Raw genomic sequence first — 24401 nt, forward strand, 5'->3', positions numbered from 1 at the left:
TGTGATTGTTATAATCAATGGAGGATAATGATGGATATTTAATATGAAACTTAACTTACACTGAGGATGGGAAAACACAAATGGAAGAATCCAGCAAGTGTAGAAGGAAAAAAGATGAGCTGAAATCCTGAGGAAGAGGAGAAAATGACAAAGAACCAGAAGAGCTAATTACAGGTGAGTGGGTGTAGCTGGGGAAGGGAGCAGGAGGAGGCAAATGAGGAAATATTAAACAGCTGGGAGGAGGAATAGAAGAGGTGAGAAATACACAAAGCAATGAGAATGAAAAGGTGGGAAGAGACCTGAACCCAAATAAACAGCAAGCAGGAAGAAACTAATTAAAAAGCAACAAATCCAAAGCACAAACAATGACAACACATTTATTAACAAAAGGGAAAAACTAAAATAATAAGACATAAGGAAATAAATAAATAGAAAAACAGAAACTTGTTTCAAAAAATATACGTAGACGTTTCCACAAGAGATCGATATTTCAGGATATCCAAGCGATAATCCAAACCAGACAAGTTTTTACTAATTTAGAGGAATAATTTTAACCAAAGATCACAATTTGCCCATTTCTTTGGGAATGAAACATGGAAGCACACCATGTTTTCTTTTCTTTCATGGTAAAGTTGCATAATTATGTGAAAATATTCTTTATTTAAATAAAGTTCAATCATCCCAGTAGATTAAAATAAATCACATTGAGAAATAGGGAAATATGGATCCACTGATCCACTTTTTCACTTTCAATACCAATATCTGAAAACGATACAAATTCAATCCAGAAAAAACAGCTGAATTGATTGAAAATGTTTCTTTTTTTAAACACAGACATAAATGTATTCAATCACACATTTATTTGATAACTTTGCACCAGTTCAGCTCATTTAAATACATCAATAACTTCTGAAGCTTTTTTCAAACACAGAAAAACAACTTGAATTTGTTCAGTCAGTGCAGTTAGGTGTAGAACAGCCAATGTAAAATAAATAACAAAGAAACTGAATCTGACAAAAACCTGTAAAAACAAAACTGCATGAAACCTTCTGTCAAATGGTTTGGAACGTGCAAATAGAAGGATTGATATCTACACTTATATATGGAGCACATTACACTCAATCTAGACTTTCTCAATACTGGAACAATACAGATATTAATATTGGATCAGTTCGTCTCCAGAGATGCTAGCAGTTCTCTAAAACCAATAAAAGCAGCACGAGTTTACTCCAAAGAGACTCTGAAAGTGTCTTCCATGGACTCTGAACTGGAAGTGTGTGTGCTTTGTGATGAGAGCAGAAGGAAAGATGAGAAGCAAGGCTGGCAGACTGGAAAAGCTGCAGCTGTCAACTTCTGGAAGAGATTTAAGACACTTTCTCAGGACAATCCAGAGACACCTTCCTGGCGCCTCGCTCTGATTTATGTAAGAAGCCAAACCAAACGGGGGATTGAAGTCGATTTGCTGCCGTCACGCTTCTGAGCCACCAACGGAGGCCGACATGGAGGTCAAACAGGTGAGTAGATGTGAAGCGGTGGTGTGAGACGTGATCTGGCTCTAACCACACAGACTGGCAGGGTTCAGATCCCCTCTAAAAAACGGTTACAGCTGCCTATTTCAATAACACCAAAAACACCTTTATGGGCATCAATACACACCAGAGATGTACCAATCCGACATTAATATCTGTATGGGTCCCAATATTGACAGAAATTCTAGAACAGGTATCAGTGACAGTGAGCCTGATCCATTCAGATCTATTCAGTCTGATTCTATGCTTTGTGCTCTGAGAGACATTTAACTTTATTATTTATAATTCCTAATTTCACTTTCTGAACCAGATGAAAAAAAGGTTTACTGCTGTTTATTTTTTATTGTTTTCTTCATTATTTAATCTACATCTGCTGTTAAACTCCTAATTGCACTGACTGAACAAATTAAATTGTGTTTTTCCAAGTTTGACCAAGCTTGTAAATTTATTGGTTCAATCTAGCCTGTTTTTCTGTATCGGATCCGTATCGGCCGATACTAAATCTCAGATATCGGTATCGGAAGTGAAAAACATTTATCGATGCATCCTGCAACCATCTTGGAACTAGCGCAGAAGTTAGCACCTACTGTACAGTCTTGCTCTTAGCTGTTTCTGCTTTCCAAGCTGCATTTTTGTTTTAAATCCCCAAGCAGACACATTTTGGGCAAATATTTTGGAGTGTTCATCTGCAGAAACGAAGGCGGAGTCCACTGTAGTGGTTTATTGAGTCACTGATGTTTTGTTATTATCTTAAAACAGCTTCTCCATTTTTCTCTGACATTTTCACCTACTCACATTTCGCAAATAGCAAAAAAAGAGAAAAGCTCAACCTCAGTCTTGCCCTAGAGTTGAGGTGAACTCTAATGCGTTTGAATGAATATGTGAATGCCAAGTGGGCCGGAGACCGATCCAAAAGCAAGAAGCAGATTACAGTGCAGGGCATTCTGGGTAAATAACACCAAAACCAACATGGTGGTCTAACGCCAGCGGGAGAAATGGCTCGTGGGCTTCAGCCAAAGACAACAGAGAAATCTTATAACCGCTAAAATATAACTTTTCCTGAAGAAATGTAAACAGAGTTTTTTTGTTGTTTCCTTCACTGGTTCTTAGTGCAGCGCCCCCACAGGTGAGGAAGGGAACAGGTTGCTCATAGGGTTTGGTTAATTTGACAGGAAACATAAATGTTGCAATTTTGGTCCCTAATCAAACCAAGTCTACTGAACTATCAGATATGAAAACATCCTTAAAAACAGATTTATAGTCGTTATTCCTGCACAGAAAAAAACAAGAATTTAGAGCTGCTTGTTACCTACAAATGTCTAAATGAAAAGATTAGGGAGACCAAGCTGTACCTAATGACAGCTTCCACTCTTTCTTAAAGCACCCCTCATGTTGGACCCACACCGTTTTCCAGGTGGGATTTGAATCCCCAGAGGCAGCAGATGTACAGACGCAGGCTGCTCCGTTCCACCTATACATCCACAACGCAGCTGGTCCGTACACGCTCAGCCGGTGAGCTCAGCGCCTCTAAAACATGCCTTCAAATCTAAAGATGACTGCTTCTTCCTCCCCCTTCAATCCTCATGACAGTTTGTAGTGTTAAAAGCTTCGAAGCAATCATGCCATCTTCAGCAAGTTCTGGCAGGAAAAGAGAAGCTGGGTGAAGACATGGCAATGTGCTGTTTGCATTCCAGTATTGTCACAAAGTTGAAAATACCAACATATCCCTGGAGAAAGAAGAAGAAGAAAAAAAACTAGTTTTTCAGGAGAAATATCTTTTATACAAGATGAACCTTAGCCAAGTGTTGCACCAATCTGGCTTTTTCTGCCTGATACTAATTTCCTAATACAATTAAAAACATAAAAATACAGTTTCTGTAATGCAGTTATTGAAAAATGTTTGACATATTTGAGAAAAATTACCCAGTTTCTGTGGATGCCTAGAAATAATTTGAGACAGAAAACGTGCTGGAACTCAGCTTTCGTTGCTAGGTAACAGGCAGAGTTCCGCTGGGGTTGCTGGGTAACGTTACATTCCGGAGGTTTTTGAAATGGTTAATTTTTCAGACACCAAAAAACACTAACTTGTTGCCAAAAAAGTGGTGGTTTTTTGAAGCGCTTGGGTTGTTTTTAGAAGCAGCAGAAACACAAATGGAAGCAAAAAAAAAGTGCAAGATGTGGATTTTGGTACTAGATCCCCTTTAAAAATCATCAAAAAGGCTGATTTAAGGAGCACTTTTGTAATCAACAAATATTTTGGGTCTTTCCTGCTTAAAAATGAGAAATTTAAACAAGTTGCAGATTATAAATGAAATTCTCTAACAACCCCAAAAATAACAAATCTGTCTAAATTCATGCGCTTTAATTCCCTGATGTCATTTTCTATTAATAATCCTTGTGCTTTCTATGATAATATGATCGATATTATTGAAATGAGAGTATGGGATTGGGCGCCTTCCAGCCCCGATAAGAGCCACACAGCAACAGGAAGGCCAAGGTTAGAAAAGAGAAGCAGACGTTCGTAGGAGGAGGAGAGCAGATAAGAGAGTCGGCTCCCATCGTGGAAACAGCGATGGACTCGTCTTCCCAGACGCTCCTTATCGGAGCCCAGCAGGAGGACGGAGGTGGAGGGGCTGAAGGTGGAGGAGTCAGGAGGGAGAAGCTCATTATTCTGGACAGTTCTGGTGATTTCTACCTGCAGAGTCTGAAAACCTCCAACAGTCGGCCTGAAAATCAGCCCGTCTCCTGATGCCTGCTGTCTTTCACCAGCTTCTGGGACTTTTCATGTGGAAAATGTATAAAACTCTTTAGCAAATGAAAAAAGTCAAAATATGAATATTTTTATAGTACCTTCAAGTTTTACGACAAATTATTAGGGCCATATTAATGAAAAATAAAAACTAAATGACCAGAATAAAGTCATAAAGTTACAATAATAAGGATGTAATATTACAATTAATATTATGTAATATTACAACTTCTTCTCACAAAACTACAGCTTTACTTAAGTACAAATCCATTTTTTTCTTAGAGTGGCCCTAATAATTTGCCGTAAAATTACACTCAGCCTTTGTTTATAAATTTAATAGAGGTGGAACTCACTAAAAATCTTAAACAGATTTAACTGCAGAGTCTGCAGTTAATCCAAAACGATGTTGCATGTTTAACATTGAGATCCTACTTTGGGCCTGAATAGCTGATAGGCTAACTCCATTAGCACAACCTGAACACAACAATAGTCTTTAGTTAGTCTCTAACCCTAATCACATTGGCTTTAGAAGCAAAAATTAACGAGAAGCAGCCGAGAGAAGCCGTTTGCTGATTCGTGCGTCAGATTTACGGGTCTACCAGAAACACATAAAGGTTCCGTTTCAGGACTTCTGTGCGCAAGAAAGGAAAAAAAAACATATTTGCATTAAAAGTTATGCTATGAATGAATCAAAATCAGTATTTTAAATCCCTTGACCTTTTATGCTATTTGCTCTTCAGCGTCTCCAGGTTAACATGGAGCCAAACAAGATAAACAGGAGGTGAAATAATTATTTTCAGGCCTCTTTCTGCTGATATCGAGTCAGGTGGCATATAACAAGCTTTAGAGACCGATCACTCCTGGTCATAGTGGAACAAGAAGCTGAGATTTTCCAAATGTTTTTTTACAAAAAAAGTTAGACAGAAGAGGAATGAGGGGAAAAGGACAGAAAGGGAGTATAGAATGAGAAGGAAGGGAGTTTTCCTCTGCCATGACCTGGACTTCCTCCATCTCTCTGATCCACGGCTCCTTTGAGGAGCTTCGCTGATGCCTCATTATGACAGACAGCTGGAGCATTTTCCATAATTAGTCTAAATTTGGGAGAAGGATGAGCGATAAGGAGGAGGAAAGGGAGAGCAGGCTGTCCAGAACAGACGTCACGAAATTTAGGGGACATGAGGCATTAGGGCAAAGAAGTACGCTCATTACTGTGATTTTTTTTTTCTTTTACAAACATTTTAAAAATAAAATGGTTCTTAAATAGAATAGAAACACCAAATTAGGGATGCATTACATATTGGTATCAGTGTAATTTTTAATGTATCATAATGATCCATTAAGTAAAACTCTGCAGATATTAACAACTGATGTTTAGTTTAATCTTTTTACCAAATTGGTTAATTGCGTACTGCGACAATCTTAATGGACGCACACGACTTTACAAATTTTAGACGAGTCACACTTTGTATTTGAATGAAGCTCAGTGGTCCCAAAATGCTAAAGCTAATAGGGTGACGAAAACACAGATTATAAAGAAAGTAAAGCCTGGAGGCCCGCCAGGCTTATGATACGCCAAGGGAAACCAGGATTTACCAATTTGTTGCAAACTATCATCATCATGAAGATCATTTTGGGCAATATCCTGTTGAACAACCAGAAACCAGAAAGAAACAAAGGGTGTTTTTGGAAAATGTTCTTCGCTTTGTGTTTTCTTGACCTGGAATATGAACATTTCTGGGAATTCTTCTCAACAGACGCAAACATTGTTGCTAAAAAAGTAAAAGAGTAAAGTCAAATAAATTTTCTCCCAGCAGCTTTCAGAAGGTTCTTTGTAGGAAAAACTTTCAACAAAAAGGACTTCATGGCCATTCAGTCATTTAAATATTAGCATTTGTTACGTCTATTCTTCAGGCAGACAGAGATGGCCGGTTCCATGCCAGGTATGTCCAGAATGTGGTTCAGCTTCAGCGAACGCTGAGGCTTCCCAGCTGTTGGTTTCAAGATGAAACGGCTCCTCCAGGCAGCATCAGCTGGGTTTCCTCAGCAGCTCTATTACAGTCTGCCAGGAAAAAAAACGTCTTTATCTCCATCTGCCTCAACAGCAGACAAACCGAGAGCATGCCGAAGGCCACAGGGTCACAATGTCAAGCAAACAGCTGCCAGTGTCCTAATAATAATGGAGATGGAGATTCACACTGCCTCAGTGATTTTATCACCTGGACATGGGATTTAAAAGGCAGTTCAACATCCAGGTTCACTTTTAAAACAAGCTAATAAAATGTTCTAAACATCTTGATGAAACGTTTTGCACTTCACTTTTTTCGATTTTATTTTCAAACCAGTTTCTTTCAATAAAAAAAACTTATGAAACTTTAACAGAAACTGCAAGTGTTTAACCAAAAACATGCCTGATATTCTGGTAGATTGAGTTTGATTTGGGACCAAAATTGCAACATTTGTTACATTTTCAGTCAAACAAACCAAACCTTTTGAGCAACTTGTTCCCCTCCTGGCCTGTGGGGGGCGCTGCAACAAGAACCACTGAAGGAAACAACACAAAAACCTCTGAAGAAGACATTGAACGCAACTTCCTTCTTCACAAAATGAAAACAAAATAGAGCAGCGTCAGATTTTAGCGATTCCTCTTTTGTTTTTACTAAAAGACCACAAACCATTTCTCCAGCTAGTGCTAGGCTAACACGTTTGTTTTGGTAGTATTTACCCAGAATGCTCTGTGCTGTAGTCCACTTCTTGCTTTTGGAGCTGGGCTGCTTGGTGTTTGGAGGTGGGCAGAGTATTCAAAAATTATACTCAAGTAAGAGTAAAAGTATTTGGTAAAAAGTCAACTCAAGTACTGAGGAAGTGATCAGATGATCAATCATTTAATATTTAAAAATGACATCATCAGATGAATCAAAATGTAAAGTTAAGTGGAAATTTTTGTATTTTGAAGACGAAAATGAAAATAATTCATATAATTAACAAAAAATAACAAAATTGGGCAAAATATTTTTTTTCTAAATAAGTTTTTCAATAAAAAACATGAAAGTTTAACAGAAACTGCAGATGTGTGTCTGTGTCTGGTGAATTTTTCGTAAAGTAAATGTAACCCAGTTCTGTAAAAATGCAACAAATGGGAAGATCTTTCATCCTTTCTGTGTAATTCTGGTCCGTAAAATGTGCATAGAGCTTAATGTAAAGGGCTGAACGTCCTGCCCTCCTCCTTCCTCTGAAGTCTTCCTCTCCTCCCCCACGTCTTTCATTCCAGAGCTTCTTAGGAAAGAGGAGAAACTCAAACAAGCTGCTGCCGCTGACCCGACTGAAACCAATATTTACCGTCACATTAAGAAGGGCAAACGTCTCCTTTAGTTTCCTCTGTGGCCTCCTTGCACAGCATTTCATCATTCGCCTGCCAGCCTTCATTTCCTCATTAACAACAATCCTAAATTTGATCTAATTTTACATTTAAAACTGAATTTAATGTGAAACTCAGACCAAGCCTATAGAAAGTTTGTAAGAAGATTTATTGGCTCACTGATCAGATCTGATCCCAACGCTGATGACGTGCAGCAGAGAGAGACTAGCCTGACGACGTTTTGATCCAGAAACACAAAAACATACGGATAGATAGGTAGGATGGAAAGACAGAAATATGGATGGATGGAAAGAAAAACAGATGGATGGATGAACGATACATTTTTTTGTCCCAAAAGTTATTGTGATAAACAGTAATATTGTTGCTTTGAGACCATTTTTAAGTAATATAATGTAATAAATAGCATAATAATGCAAGCTGGCTGGGTGGATGGATGGATGGATGGATGGATGGATGGATGGATGGGTGGATGGATGGATGGATGGGTGGATGGATGGATGGGTGGATGGATGGATGGATGGATGGGTGGATGGGTGGATGGATGGATGGATGGATGGGTGGATGGATGGATGGGTGGATGGGTGGATGGATGCATGGATGGATGGATGGATGGATGGATGGATGGGTGGATGGATGGATGGATGGGTGGATGGATGCATGGATGGATGGATGGATGGATGGATGGAATTTAATGTGAAATGGATGGGTGGATGGATGGATGGATGGATGCATGGATGGATGGATGGATGGATGGATGGGTGGATGGATGGATGGATGGGTGGATGCGTGGATGGATGGATGGATTGATGGATGCATGGATGGATGGATGGATGGATGGATGTATAGATGGATTTATTTGAGCACTAAAGCAAAACCCAATGGAGCCACCATGGAGACTGAAAATCTGAATAATAATAAGTCATGATAACAATAATGATTTGTTGCATTTTGTTACTTTCCTTCTAATCTTGGAACAAGAATCCAAAAATCCCAACTAATTTAAAGGAAGAACTAAAAATAAGTATAAAAATAAGTCAGTCAGTCTTTGCCTTCAGAGCAGAACAGTTCTCACTCAGTTCTTCTATCAAAATGAACTCATTGTGCTGCCAGATAGCAACGGCAGGCTATTCTGGTTCTGGCCCGGTCCAAGCAGGAAGAAAAGTTCTGTGTCCTTAAGGAAGGGCACAGAACCAGACATGTTGTTCAGTCTGCAGCTTTCCTCAGGAGGAATCGTTTAGATTCATCAATAAGTTCTGACCTGAAATGATTCAGTGACAACTTATTCAGGGAAACAATTATAATTTTCTCAAAAAAGCTTTTATCATTCAACAGCCTGTCATGATAAATGACAGGCTGTTGAAGTTATTGTATAATATAAACAATAATATTGTTGCTTTGAGACCATTTTTAAGTAATATAATGTAATAAATAGCATATGCAATGCAAGAACACATTCTCAAAGATCAATATACTTTAAATTCTAATTTAAAGTTTTCCTTCAAAAAAATTGTCCTTTAAAAAATGGCCTAGTTTCCACCAGACTGAAGACTTTTGTCATCCAATTTTTTTTACTTTTTAATGAATGATTAGGCCTGTCGCAATAACCAATAAATCAATTAATCTCACGATAAATTAGAACAAGCTCAATAATTTCCATTCCCATGATTTATTGTTTTTCTCTTTTCTCTCAGTTTGATCATCTGAGAACGAGATCACAACAGAACCAAACACCTGCTTTCTAGTGAAAACCTCTTATGACCTGAAGGGAAGAAGAAGAAACTCTTCGTCTTCCGTTTCTCCTTCAGCAACAAAGGAGAGGAAATCCAATTTAGGGAGAACAAATAAAGAGTTGAGCCTTCTGGTCAACTGATCTAATCTGATTTTTAATTAATTTCCTCTCTCTTTATGACTGCGGAGTATCAAAAAACACTTCACTTCCCATTCACAACTTTCTTCCATGTTTGTTCTCTGCAGACTTTGTGAATGAGTCAAACACACTCAGCGGCACAATGGAGCCATAAAGGGCCCATTGAGAAGCATTCTGGATGCTAAGTCACTGGGAGAGGCTGGGAGCGCTGGTGAGGGCGGGCAAACACGGCAGGACAAAGGCAGTCAGCTGAATGGAGGGTCAGGGGTCAGGGGTCGCGCTGCCCAGCGGAGCGAGGCGTCTCAACCTGTCCGTCTGCAAACAGCGTGTTGGAAACTTTTCCTCCCTCAGGCTGGTCTTGTTTTGAGGGATAAAGTCACAGGAGCAGAAACGGATGAGCTCAAACGCTCTGATGGAGATTAATGGACGCTTTTAAAGGGCCATTCAGAAAAATACTCCGAAAAATTTACTTTTTTCAGCTTTACGTAATTTTATAAAGTTATTCCCTCATCAAAAACAAACATGGACTGTTGCTTTGATTATTTCATGCATGTTTGAGAAATGATTTAAGTCCCTGAACGGCTTGTTAAAATGCCAATGAAACAAGTATTTTTTTTATCAATATTAAGGGATTATTGACTTAAAATTAGCCCCTATTTCTCGCTGAAAAGTTCCTTTTAAGTCAGTACTCTTGAAATAAGATGAAACTAAGGCATTTCCACTAGAAATTAGATCAAAATGACTTGGTAAGATTTTTGTTTTTGCAGTGTTTATCTAGTTTAAGGTTTCTCAGTCCTGTCAGGGGTCAGAGTTGAGAAACAGTGGTGTGATTTTTCAAAAATTTGGTCCATCTGGCGTTTTATAATCCATAACTTATGTTTTACAGAGTTAAGTGTTTTTCCAGGAACACGTTAACTAGTTTTAGAAGTAAGGCTGCATCTGATTTGGCCCCCAGCGTTGTGAAAACCAGCCCAAAAAAGGCCAGAAGAAACCTAAACATGAGCTCCAGTTGTATGCAGCGTGAATTAGGAATGAAGAGAAATGGGCTTCATGGTGATCAGCTTTTATCCTGGTCCGTTCCCTCAGACTCCGCACAGAAGAGTCTTTGTATCCTGAGAGTTACGACTGACATGACAAGGAAGAAAAAGATCAGGAGATTGATTATATTAAGAACGTAGATAAAAAAAACTGAAGTGAGATCATACAATGAGCAACTGGGGCATTTTGAAGTCTCACGCTCCAATGGAGCGATGGGTCAGAGAGGAAACAGGCAAAACAAAACAGCAGAGTTTCAGCTTTGGCATCACTTCATCGTCATTTATTACAGGATTCATCTAAATGCTGGTGAAAATAAAGCACAGAGAGATTATTCTGGTTCAGAAACGTCTGCTGATCCGGACAGGTACCACTTCCAATGCAATGAGGTTCTGATCCAGTTCCATTAAATTCAGTCTGACATAAAACACCAAGCTGTAAAACGTCCAGATCAGACATTAAGATGGCAGAAATCCCTCCCCCTGAGCAAGCATGTGGCGACAGTAAGCCTGCCGCAAAAAGTAATAAATCTATTCATCATAAGAGCAAAAGAATTTCCATTTGCATAATTTATAGTTTTTGTTTTTTCTTTCTCTCTTTCTCCAAAAACTGGATGATAAAAGTCTTCAGTCTGGTGTTTTAGTCTCTACTAGAACAATTTTGTTCAGAGACTTCATAATTAATTTTATTTACTGTTTCTGTTGTTTTGTTTGTTTATTTTGGATATTTAAAATGTCTTCCTGATCCAGTGTTAAATGTTCGTTAGAATTTAAAGTTTATTGATCTTTCTTGCATTGTTATTATACCTTTGACATTATATTATATTTCAAAACAACAATATTATAGTTTATCTCAATACCTTCTGGGACAATTTATGGTCCAGTAAAATCTGTTCTTGTGACGGGCCTATAGGTGGCAGCAGAGAGGAACAACTTAACAAGGAAAGTGAAAAACAGCAGAATTCAGCTCAAATCACTTCAGTTAGGAAAGGAAAGTTTTAATCCTAGTCTTAGAGGTAAAGTGTGTGTCTGACTCGCAGATTAAAACTGGGAGCTGATTAGTAAAAGATCTGCCTTCCAATTTATTTTTCGGATGCATTCAGTCGCTTTAATCCACTTCCAAGGTTTCCCCCAGATAACTTGCTAAGCCCGATGGTTGTGGCGCTCGGCAGTCAGTCATCCAGAGGCCCGTCGTGCTTTTGAGTTAAAAAATGTTTAAAGTTGACAAGGAAATTTGAAAATATCACTTGATGATTTTGTGTTATTGATTAATATCTGAACACCAACTATAAAGACTTAAAAAATGCAAACTTAACATTTTATTAAGTTAAATAACTAAGCAATGCTAAGCCTGGTGGCTTATAATACACTGGGGAAACCCTGTGTTTGTTTCTGTAGAAAGTCCAGTTCGTTTGTGGAGGTGTGAATGCGCAATCGGAAAAAAAGCAAACTCTGGTCCGCTTACAAACCTCAGTTTCGGTCTTTTTGAAGTAAACTTTGGCATGGTTCGAACACAAAGCAGATTGGAGACCGCTCCAAAAACAGGAAGAGTGCTACAGTGCAGGGCATTCTGGGTAAAAACAACCAAAACAAACATGCTAGCGGGAGGAATTGCTTCTGGTCTTTAACTAAAAACAAAATCCTACAGACGCTAAAACAGGGGTCCCCAAAGTGGGTCCTGGAGGGCCGGCCTCCTGCACGTTTTAGTTCTCTCCCTGGTTTTACCAACAACCTTTTCAGCAGGTCAATGTTCTTCTTAGGCCTTCTAACGAGCCGTCATTGGATCCAGGTGCTTCAAACCAGGGAGAAAACTAAAACATGCAGGAGGCCGGGCCTCCAGGACCCACTTTGGGCACCACTGGGCTAAAAAATGACGCCACTCCATTTTATTTTTCTATTTTGAGAAGAAGGAAGTTATGCTCTGTGACTTATTCAGTGTTTTGTGTTATTTTCTTCAGTGGTTTTGGTGTAGCACCCCCACAGGCCAGGAGGGGAACAGGCTGCTCAAAGGGTCAAAGGGTTTTAATCATTTAACTGAGTGCAGTGTGAAAGAGAACCACAGCAGCTGAAGAAGTAAGAAATGTTTCAGTTTTGTTCCAAAATTTCTAAAACAAAAAATTTCTTTAAACTTTTTCTGCAAAATGTTGGACCCACAGATTATTTCTTCACTTCCTATTAGCAAAGAATTAAAATATTCAAGCCTTAAAGTAATAAATCCAAGGTTTCTTGCATTGCTCTGAGGCAGGATATTTCTTATTGTGACAATATTATGGAGGTAAATCAAACCCTAGAAACCTGTTTAGCTGAGCTATCAGTCATCACTTGATATTAACGTTGAATCTTTAGAAAGCTCAAGCGTTTAAGCTGCAGGTAAGATGTAAGAAAAACCTCTGGGATTTCCCAGATCTGTAAGCTTCATGCTATCCTCCTCCCTGAGGCTCAGAGCTGCACTGTGCCAATTAAAGGATTAAAGGATCAGTTACACAATAAAACACAATCAGGAGCAGGATGAATTCAGTCAGGGATGAAGGAAATGATCTCTTATAGAAAACAATGAAGTTATATTAGCACTGCAATGTGAGTCGGACAAAAACGACAAGAAAACTTGCAAAAGTGTTCCTACCCCATAAACTACTTCACATTGTCTAACAATACAACTAAAAGCATATTTTACAGGGATTTTAAAGTTTTAACCAACGGATAATATTGCATAATTTTAAGTTGAATTACAAGTAAGAACAATAAGTGTAGACTGTATCTGCAGTATTCCCCTTTATAATGAAACCTCTAAATAAAACCGATTGCAGAAAGCAATCCTCCAAAATGTCACCAGAAAATCAATGTTTGTTTGGAAGCCAATCAAAAATATTCACTTGATAACAATTATACAACAACAACTTTAGGTATTTAAGAATAAAAATTAAAATGGATCTAAAACTGAAAAATATTCTGATAAATCTTTAAGACTGGTTCAATTTTTAATAAGAAAGCATTGTGTTTTCTAAAAACATATTTTTTCTATTTTCTTAATATAATGCAAATATGCTGGAAGCTTGAAGAAAAAAAAGTCAAACCTTGTGTTGTGAATCATATGGAAGAGAATTAAGATAATCGAGAGAAAAAAATCTTGACTTTAAAATTGATTTTTTTTTTTTAAATGACATTTTGAATTATCAAATGATCAATCAAAAATAAAAACTTTTAAAAATTTGAGTTTCAAAAGTGGAAAATTTGACTGAAATTTCAAAGTTTTTTCAAGAGAATTTCAGAAATTAATCTAAAAATTTCTGAGCTTTTCCTAGCAACATTTTGACTTTTCAAGCTCAGAAATATCCATGTTTTTTCCCCAGAAAATGTCTGAGATTACACAAAACATTTCTGATTTTTTTTTTATTGCTAACCTTCAACTTCTGGAGCTCAGAAATTTTCTAGAAAAAACAAACTAATTTTTGAGCTCCAAAAGTCATAAATTAGTCTTTTTACAACATCTAAGAAAAATGTCTGTATTCACGTTTTTCTAATGGCCCGCTCCCGTAAAATTAGGACTATATTACCAATATTTTCTCTATTTAAGTCTAAACACCACAAAAGCACAAAATCTTAGGAAGTAATTTTGGTTTAGTTTGTAGTGTAAATATCTCACTACACTTGAAATAAGATGAAAACCACTTAAAAGTAACTTTTCAGCAAGAAATAGGAGCTAATTTTAAGTCAATAATTCCTTAATATTGATTAAAAAGCCGTTCAGTGACTTATAACAATACATTTTTCTCATCTTATAAGTGAAATTATCTGCCAATGAAATTATCAATATTAAGGAATTATTGACTTAAAACAAGCTTCTATATCTTGCTGAATAGAAACTTCTAAATTAGCTTTGTCTTATTTCCTGTGTAATAAGATATTTGCACTAAAAACTAGACCAACATTACTTGGTAAGCTTCTGTGTTTTTATAGTGAATTACTGAAAAAAATGACATGAAAATCATGAAATAGATAAATAAAACCAGAAGAAAACGTAGCTCAGCTCCGCAGGGCTTTAGGCTGAAAGCTGCTGACGGATCTGATTACAAGAAACCAGGTTGTTTTTACTCTCTTTCTCACACACACACCTGCACGCCCACACACACACACACACACACAGCATAGTGTGCTCTAATTATATGTTCTGAAACAGACAAGCATCCCCTGTTCTTTCCTCCTCCTTCCGCCTCATGTCTGTTTTCCCCCATGTTTCATCCCTCTTTCCTCTCCTCCCCTTCCTGTTTGCTTCTGCTCACTTTTTGCTTCGCCTCTCCTCCTCCAGGTAGTTTTTTTCTCCTCCCCTTTACCTGTGACAACACTTCTTCCACTACCACACATCTGTGGAATGAAGCAATCACACCTGGGCATGCAATGAAAGCGATTTTATTCCTGCTTAAATGGGGAATAAATGAGTCATTTTCCACTTCTCAAATCCTCCTCCCACATTTCACATCAAACTACAGAACAATGAATGTAATAAAGCAAAACGTAAAAAGGAATAAAGTGAAGCTGCAACTGACAATTATTTTTAGTAATTGATTTGATCAATTAGCTGCAATTTTTTATTTAACCACCCAACTCTTTTTTTTTTTTACACATTATCAGAAATGCACAAAATGATGTAAATAAACAAATATGTCCTTTCTAAATAAGAAAAATAAACTTTTTATTGCCTAAAAATGCAACAACATAACATTCCTTTAGTGGAAAGACATGCGTCTGCAGCTAAAAAAATTGACATTTTTGCTTGACTTAATTCCTGGACTTTAATGTTTCAATCAAAAATCCACCAGATAAAGACACACACCTGCAGTTAAAGATTTTTATTTAAAGAAACTGATTTGGAAACATTTTCTCACTTTTATTAATTATTGTCTTTTTTGTCCTTAAAATACCAAAATTTCCACTTGACCTTACATGTGGTGTATTTTTTAAATTTTAAATGATCAATTGATCTACCTTTTTTTTTTTACCCCTCCAGGGGGTCTTTTGTGGGCTCTAGTGTCCCTTATATGACAGCAGGCTGACAGGAAACAGGGAAGGAGAGGGGGGAAGACATACGGCAAATATCGTCGGGTCCGGGAGTCGAACCCGCGACGGCCGCGTCGAGGACTCAAGGCCTCCAAATACGGGTCGCGCTAACCACTACGCCACCATGGCACGCCCCAATTGATCTACCTTTTGATCGAAACCCAGTTCTTGAGTAGACTTTTTACCAAACACTTTTTTACTCTTACTTGAGTGTAATGTTTGGCTACTCCACCCACCTCAGCTAAAAATCTATGAAAATCCTAAAAAGCAGAAATTTGTTCAATTTGACATTTCTACAGCTCCATCTGTGAATCTGACCGTTTTGAAGGTGCAGGGAGGGTAACACCAGGGGGCAAACGTCCTCTCTGCAGGTTGGGACAGGTTAACTTAAATTCCAATCTCTCCCTCTTTCTCTTTCATTTAGTTGGAGGCAGGGTCGTCTGCACCGTGTCACTGACACAAACTCAAACCCACCTACATTCTTTCAGGATAAAACCGTAGCCGGGTAACTGCAGAGGCTCCCCCCTCTGTGCCTGTTGTCTCAGTAAAGCTGCTCTTGTAGCGCTCCGTTCTGATGTACAACCATTTAAATCAGCCGCAACAAGCCAGTTTAGAAGAGCTCAAACTTCTAAAGTTGGGTTTTAAAAACTTTACTTGGCAATGCTTTGTCCAACAGACCAAAAACATACTTGAGAGTGTTTTCACACCTGATAATCTGGTAGATTGGGTTTAATATGGGACCAAAATGGCAACATTTGTTCCAATTTTGTGTCAAACCAACCAAACCCTTTGAGCAGCCTGTTCCCCTCCTCACCTGTGGGGGCGCTGCAACAAGAACAACTGAATAAAACAACATAAAAACCTCTGAAGAAGACACTCAGCGCAACTTCCTTCTTCACGAATTGTAAACAAAAATGGAGTGGTGTCGGATTTAATGATTTCTCTTTTGTCTTTACTGAAAGACCACGATTCATTTCTCCAGCTAGCGCTAGGCTAACATGTTTGATTTGGTTGCATTTACCCAGAATGCCCTAGTAGTTCATTTCCTGTTTTTGGCCCACCTGGCGTTCACCACAGGAGGGTAGAGAATCCAAAAATTGCACTCAAATAAAAGTAGTAAGAAAGTGTAACAGATTATGGTGAACCTCTCAGGTTAATTGATATTCAGTTCAAACAGAATAAAACTGAATCTATTCATGTTCATAGTTCACCACCAAAACATTCCCAGCTTGATTGATTCATGTGTAATTATCATTTGTTTGACCAGACAGAGCAGAAATCCAAATGGTACCAGTTTAAGTTTCTCCTTTCAGTTTTAAACAACCATTCATTCCTGAATAATGAGACGAGCTGAATTCAGGTTCCTCTGGGAAAAAACAGCCTCATTAGGTTCAAAGTTCTCTGGAAATATCAATGCTATTCATTCCCATACTCTTTCAAACATGTCTGTGCCTGGCACTGTAACACAATCACACAAATCACACAAATCACACTTACTGAAGACACAAGATCACAGATTTACACACAGGTGGAAGGCACTCGAGCACGACTGCCAGGAACAAAAGAGCTGCATTCAGGAGCATAAAGAGGTTCAAGAGGAATACTCCAAAGAAACAACAAAAAAAGGTTAGAGAGGAGTGAAGGATGAGTGCTAAAAAGTGAAAATATATGCTACAAAAGTGTGGGAGCGCATTTCTTTGACTCATTTCATTCAGCCCAGTTGCAGCAGTGATGAGCTAAGAAGAGCCATCAGGCAGATAAACTCTGAACATTCAAATCCGTTCTTGGTAATAAAACAGTTCAAAAACAGAAATATTTTGATTTACATGGAGATAAGACACTAAACAATAACATGGTGATCCATAAGTTGTGTGCTCCACTAATTATTAAAAAGTTACTTCTGCTAACCATAAAGCACTAATCAAACTTTAGTTCTGCTAACGCTAAAGCGCTACACCAATAGCCTATTCAGCATAGGCTAACGCTAAACCTCTAATCGTTTCAGAGATGCGGACAACATTTTACTGCAGCCACAAACATTGGACAAAGATTTAACATTTTGAAAACTTGTTTTCTTGTTGAATATTTTGCAATGGATTACAAAGACGTTGTCCTTTCCCCGTGATTAGTCTTCATGTTTTCAAATGGCCACTTACTTAAAAATCAAAGTTGTAACTGACCTGAAAAGATCAAGTTCATCCTTTTAGACACGGAGCCCCTGCGTGTTATTGTTTATATATACATATATTGTTTATATATGGACATGCGCGTAATGCGGGGGGGCAAAAAGGCTTTTCACTCACATGTCGTCCATAGAAGCGCTGCTGTGGTAGAATAACTCCATCAGCTAAATGAAACCTGGATATGAAGGTATTATTAATTTAGTGCAGAGTGCCACAGCAAAGAAAAAAATAACTCAAGACCACTTGTAGTCGTCTTTTTCTCACTGTCTGAGTCAGCTATGCTACGCACAGACTCGTTGCTATAGCAACAGACAGAAACACCACTAATGTTTCTGGATTTAACACCAAAAAACCACTCAAACATTTCCCAAAACAGAACAGAACGTTCTGCCTGTTATGGTTTTACGGTTTTAGACTTGATATTTATTTTGTGATTATTCCTAAATGATCACTGTGGTTGATTAGCTTTAGCTGCTATTAGCTAAGCTAACAAATTTAAATTGTCTAAATTTAAACAATTGTTTAAAATCAATTTAAACAATTATCTAATCAATTGTTTAAATAATGTAAACAAACTGCTCTACTGATGACCTGTCAGAGTTTTTGTTTTGGTCGAATCTTTTATTTTTTAACTGAACCGAAACTCATTGAATTCCACAGAACATCTACATGTTACAGTTGTCAAAGTCAAGCTAGCATGACTGACCTACTTCCCTCACTATTTTTTCTTAATTAAAACTTTTCCCTGAGCTTATATAGTTGTTGTAGTGTCGACAATTAGTAGAAAAGCTCTGCATCCCGTTTTCTTTTATACATCAGGCGTCGATTTAAGACTTAGGAAGCAGAAAAAAGGTCAACGCTGTGATGCAACATCAGGCCAACAGGGTTAAACTCAGAAACCAAGCCTGACCCAAAGAAAGACATCAAAGTAAAGAAAATTATATTTAAGGACAGAGATGTTCTGATGACGACCAGAATCCAAATGTCTCGTGTTTCTAGGAGGTTTTCGTGAATCCTACCTGTCCCAGATCCAGCGTAACGTTGACCTGGTTGTATTCGGTGCTGCGGGACAGAGGGGGGCTCTGCCACCATCTCTCCGTCCCATCGATGGCGTTGGTGATGGGATGAGCTCGGTCGCTGTCCTCCTGGCTGCAGATGTCGCAGTACTGCCCCTAAGATGGCCGACATGGAGGGTAATTAGGAAGTTGGTCTGTAGAGGAGCCAAGGTGGATGTAAAACTTGGCACCATTCATGTCTTCTTTGTGATTCAGTTCTGAACTAGAATCATTCCTAACCTGAAATCACATCTAAAGATGTTTGACATACAACGGATTTGATTCCAATGGGGAGAATTTACACATTGGAAAACAAAGATTATCAAACAAACCTGTTATAAATTAAAATTAATCATTTATATGTTTGATTATTAATATGTAATATTAATATTTTGTCATAGACTTCATAATCCATTTTATTTATGGTTTCGGCTGTATGTAGCTTTTATTTATTACTTTTGGTTGTTGTGCTTTATTTTGAATATTTCAATGTCTTCCAGTTCCTGTGAGTTTTTTTTAGTACAGAAAAACTTTAATTTTTCTGTACAAAATTAAAGTTTATTAGGCTTTGAGTCGGCAAACATGTATTATGTCATTTTCAATATGTTACTTGAAGTCTCAAAACAACAATATTACCATTTATTGCAATAATTTCTTGGACAATTTATCATCCGGCCAAATTTTGTGACCGGCTTAATCACAACTTCCTGAAGGGTCTAGTTAAAACATAAAACCTTCTGGATAAAACGTAAGGAGGATTTCTAATCATGAAAAGTTTATTTATTGGATACAAAATCAAAATGAAGTTCATGTGTTCTTCTTTAAGCACCAGTAAAGGCAAAATGATTATTATACATGTTGGAAAAATCTATTTTTCACAGCTGTTTGTCCAAGTAGAGACTTTAATTCATGCTCCATGTATTCTATTCATTTCTGTGCTGCACCAAAGAAATGAACCTTTAATGTTTTCTTTTCAAGACTAAATGTAGAAAACCATTTTAAACACTTGGTCAAAGCCTTTACTTCAAACAGTTTGTCTATTTTTCTCCATAATCCTCCTGATTATTTACTAATCCATCAGTTATTGTAGCGATTAGCTTTATGGATGACAAGTATGAGCCTGAAGAAACTGGAGTAAAAAAAAAAGATGTCACTGCAGGTCAGTCAGGTTAAAAGTCATTTTCTCCTGTTTCATGGATTTCTCAATGAAATCTTACACTGTAAAACATTTGAGTAGCATTTTTTAACTTCTACTCTTTAAGTCTAAAGAAATCTCGCAAGTTTTAGATTTTGAACTTAATTTTCAGTAGTAAGTTGTGATAAAAACCCCAGGAGAATAAATGGGAGTTTTTAAGTTTGCACTTAAAAAAACAGAAAGAAGAAAAATGTGGGAGTGGGAATTATTTCCCAGAATGCTTAGCGGCTTGTTTTTGTATCCTCCTGTGTGTTTTTAAGACAAGTTTTCATTGTAAGGCAACTGTGAATTTGCAAAAATATTTGCTTTATTTTTTTCTGTTTTACTTTAATAATAATAATAATTAATAAAACAATGTTTTATTAAACTGCTTAAGCTAAATATTCCTGAGCAGAATTCAATATGATGTTTAATAAAATGCATTGTCAGATATTTTATTCATGCAAGTTGAATCAAGAATTTAAATTCTTGCAATTTAAAATAAGAAATTGGAACAGTTTTTTTGAATAATGTGAAATAATTATTTGGCTTAAATTACAGTATTAAGTTATAACAACTCATAACTGAAGATTAATGAGCAATCAGGACGTAAAAACAATGTTTACACAACTTGTTTATTGTTGTTAAATCAGCTGGATGAACTTTAATTTCTGAATTAAAACCAAAACAATTGTCTAGTTAACTTAATTCAAGTTTTCAAGGGAGCAGGTAAACTTTTATTTTTAAGAAATTCAACAGATGTTCAGCATTTTTTGTATTTCTTACTCAAATCAAAAGAATCAAATCTAATTTGGCAAACTGTTGTAACAAATCAGAGAAAGATTAGGTTAAAACTTTGAAATGAGAGATTATTCCTGTCAGTTACTGTCATCTAGCTGATCCTACATTCACACTTTTGAACTATTGTGCTAATTCAGTAACTTGTTTGACTTTAATTAAGGCACAGGCACGAATTTTAAAGTTCCTATAAACAGCTTGAGCACTCTGGAAATAAATGTACCCTGAGGCTTAAAACAAGTTCCTGCAAGATTCTCCAACCTCTGCAGATTAATCCTAATCTAGGAGAAAAATCTCAGTTCAGCAGCACATTTTCATTCGTACGCCTCCTGGGAAAAACTCCAAACTAAAGCTGAATATTCTTGTTTTTTTTTTGGTGCCCTCAGGACTTGAAAATCTGCTGGTAACAGGGAGCGTAAAGTCCGTCTGATTGGAGGACACGGGTCAGTCGCTGGGAGGAATGTGGGGAACAGGTGGGAGAAAAACCGAGAGATGGAGAGAGACGTTTTTATGTGCTCTCCCATGAACCTGCAACTCGCTTTTCATGTGTTAACAGAAGCTAAAAAGAGCCCAAAACTCACCCAGAAATCAAAAAGATGGAACAGAAACAGAGGCCGGATGAAATCGGCTGTTCTTATATAACTGACCCGTGTTAAACTTTGCCAAGACCTACAAACTCAGCGGTGCATGAAATGATGACTTGGCAGAGCAGCTGGAGGTTAAAATCAGTGATATTAAAATGATTTGTAGCTAAAAGGTACAGCAGAAAATAGATGCAGGCAGAGGCGAGTTCTCAAGAGTAAAACTATCAACACTTTTTTACTCAAGTAAAAGTAAAAAGCAGCCCAGGAAATTACTCAAGTACGAGTAAAAAAGTATTTGGTAAAAAGTCTATTCAAGTACTGAGTAACTTAAAAAATTACATCAGAGATTCAAAATGTAAAGCTAAGTGGAAATTTCGGTATTTTAAAGAAGAAAAGTAAAATAATTCATATGAGTAACAAAAAAAACTCAAAATGTTTCCAAATCAGTTACTTTCAGTAAAAAACTTACAAAACTAAAGAAAACTGCAGGTGTGTGTCTGTATCTGGTGGAGTTTTGGTTAAAACATGTTTGTTTTTCATTCAGTGGGTAGAAAATCCAGAAATTTTACTCAAACAAGAGTAAAGATGCCGCGTATAAATATACACCTAAAAGCAGATTTAAATAAAAAGTTACTCAAGTAAATGTAAGTAGTTACTCTCCAACTCTGTATTAAGGCGAATTAGATTCCTCTAACGACGTAAAATCTTTAATATTTTGCATCCTGGAGTTTTTACAGCTGACGAAATTAAAACAAATGATTTCTGGCTTGTGTGAATAAATAAACAAAAATTTTATTCCATTTCTTTTGTCTATGCATGACAGTTAAACTTATCAGACACAGATTTGCTGCATCTAAAGATCTAATTAGACTCAGAGTAGAAAATAAATCTAAATTCAACTTTAAATTGTTGACTTTTTGTTGGATCTGGTTGAAAATGCATTAATTTTGTGTACGAAATTAATCATGTTTTCCTTATGATATCTTGTCTTATGACAAGATGACATTTTTAAAAATTCAACTAAAAACTAAAGTTATTAAACATGAAACATTTTTTAATCAAAGCATCTTTAAAAATGTTTTCAAAATAATCAATATTGGCACATTCTATTATTATTTCTGCTATATTGATGTATTGGAAAATAATATTAATTTTTTCTGTGGTAAAATTAAATTACATTGTGAAACACTTTAATTTTATAGTTTTTGAAACTTTATAAAGATAAAATACAACAGTGCAGAAGGTTATCATGGTTTGTGACATATTCCTCTATTAAAAAGATATTTTAGGTTTAACTTTAGCTCTGTCACAATAAATTGTCCCAGAAGTTATTATGATAAACAATAATATTGTAGTTTTGCGACCATTTTCAAATAATGGCAAAAAATAAAGCAAGAAAACATTCTTAAAGATCAATAAACACTAAAACTGGAAGACATTTTAAGTCTTTATTAAGTAAATAAACAAAACCTTCATAAAATGATCTGAGACCAAAACACCAGACTGAAGAGTTTTATCATCCAGTTATTGGTAGAGAAGAAAGAGAAAAACTATCAATCATGCTGATGGAAAATGTTGAGCTCTGAATTTATCATGTGATTAATCAATTTATTCCCAATATATTTACACAGAGGAGCTTGTGTGAATAAATAAAGTTGCACAACCTAAAAACATCAGAGAATCTGACAGTAATTGCGGTTCTCAGGTCATTTTTAAGCTCAGTCTGTATTAATGAAGCGAAATTAACTCATTCCCGGTCTGCTTCCAGTCCGGACCGGAAGTTAGTGACGTTCTGGACTCACCTGGATGGTCTGGCTCGGGTCTCCGGACACCGGGCCTCCGACCAGCTTGCAGTACAGGTCCTGCAGGCTCCGGCCGGCCTCGTCCTCCCCGCAGGTCGCCGTGGCGGTGATCTTCGTGCCCTCCGCCAGGTTGAAGTAAGGCGGGTGGAGGCTGTAGCCGTTCAGCCCGGTGGCCGGAAGCTCCTGGGCCGCAACGAGGCACCAGCAGCCGAGGAGCAGCGCCAACAACCCGGCTGCGCCCATCATCCCGGTCCACCTGCGCGCTCGATCCGGGAGGAAGAAGGTCCGGCTGGGGGTGTGAGAGCCGCGGTTAGCTGGAGCAAAGCTGAGGCATCTGCAGGGAGGAAGCCGTGGAAGGTTTCTAACTCCAGAGAGGACAGAAAAATGAGAGCTTAGGGAAATCCTGGACAGTGTGTGCGCTCTCCTGGTGGCACCGAGTCCAACTGAACCAGTGGAAGTCCTCCCTCCTCTGAGTCTCTGCAGCCTGTCCCCAGTGGTTAAAGCGGGGAACAATCAGAGCTGGAGTTCATTCAGACACCTCCAAAGACACCAAACATGATGAAACTACTGAACAAAGAAAAAATAAAGTTCCTCCAAAGACACCAAGCATGACGCAACTACTGAACAAAGAAAAAATAAAGTTCCTCCAAAGACACCAAACATGATGAAACTACTGAAAATAGAAAAATAAAGTTCCTCCAAAGACACCAAACATGATGAAACTACTGAAAATAGAAAAATAAAGTTCCTCCAAAGACACCAAACATGATGAAACTACTGAACAAAGAAAAAATAAAGTTCCTCCAAAGACACCAAACATGATGAAACTACTGAAAATAGAAAAATAAAGTTCCTCCAAAGACACCAAACATGATGAAACTACTGAACAAAGAAAAAATAAAGTTCCTCCAAAGACACCAAACATGATGAAACTACTGAAAATAGAAAAATAAAGTTCCTCCAAAGACACCAAACATGATGAAACTACTGAAAATAGAAAAATAAAGTTCCTCCAAAGACACCAAACATGATGAAACTACTGAAAATAGAAAAATAAAGTTCCTCCAAAGACACCAAACATGATGAAACTACTGAAAATAGAAAAATAAAGTTCCTCCAAAGACACCAAACATGATGAAACTACTGAACAAAGAAAAAATAAAGTTCCTCCAAAGACACCAAACATGATGAAACT

The 24401-nt window shown here is 37.3% G+C and overlaps 1 protein-coding gene across 2 annotated transcripts in view; it reads right to left on the reverse strand.

Moving 5' to 3' along the window:
• lama5 (laminin, alpha 5) overlaps positions 1–23698 on the reverse strand; it is a 103951-nt gene extending 80253 nt beyond the window's left edge. For both annotated transcript variants that reach the window (XM_028010891.1, XM_028010890.1), the window contains exons 1-2: positions 23207–23698; positions 18813–18965 (exon numbers count right to left, since the gene is read on the reverse strand). In XM_028010891.1, coding sequence (XP_027866692.1) covers positions 18813–18965; positions 23207–23452 — 399 coding nt within the window. In that variant the 5' untranslated portion in view covers positions 23453–23698. The remainder of the gene's footprint in view (positions 1–18812; positions 18966–23206) is intronic.
• Between the last annotated feature and the right edge of the window lie 703 nt (positions 23699–24401).

The sequence above is a fragment of the Xiphophorus couchianus genome, chromosome 24 (assembly GCF_001444195.1).
Source record: "Xiphophorus couchianus chromosome 24, X_couchianus-1.0, whole genome shotgun sequence".
Classification (NCBI taxonomy): Eukaryota; Metazoa; Chordata; class Actinopteri; order Cyprinodontiformes; family Poeciliidae; genus Xiphophorus; species Xiphophorus couchianus.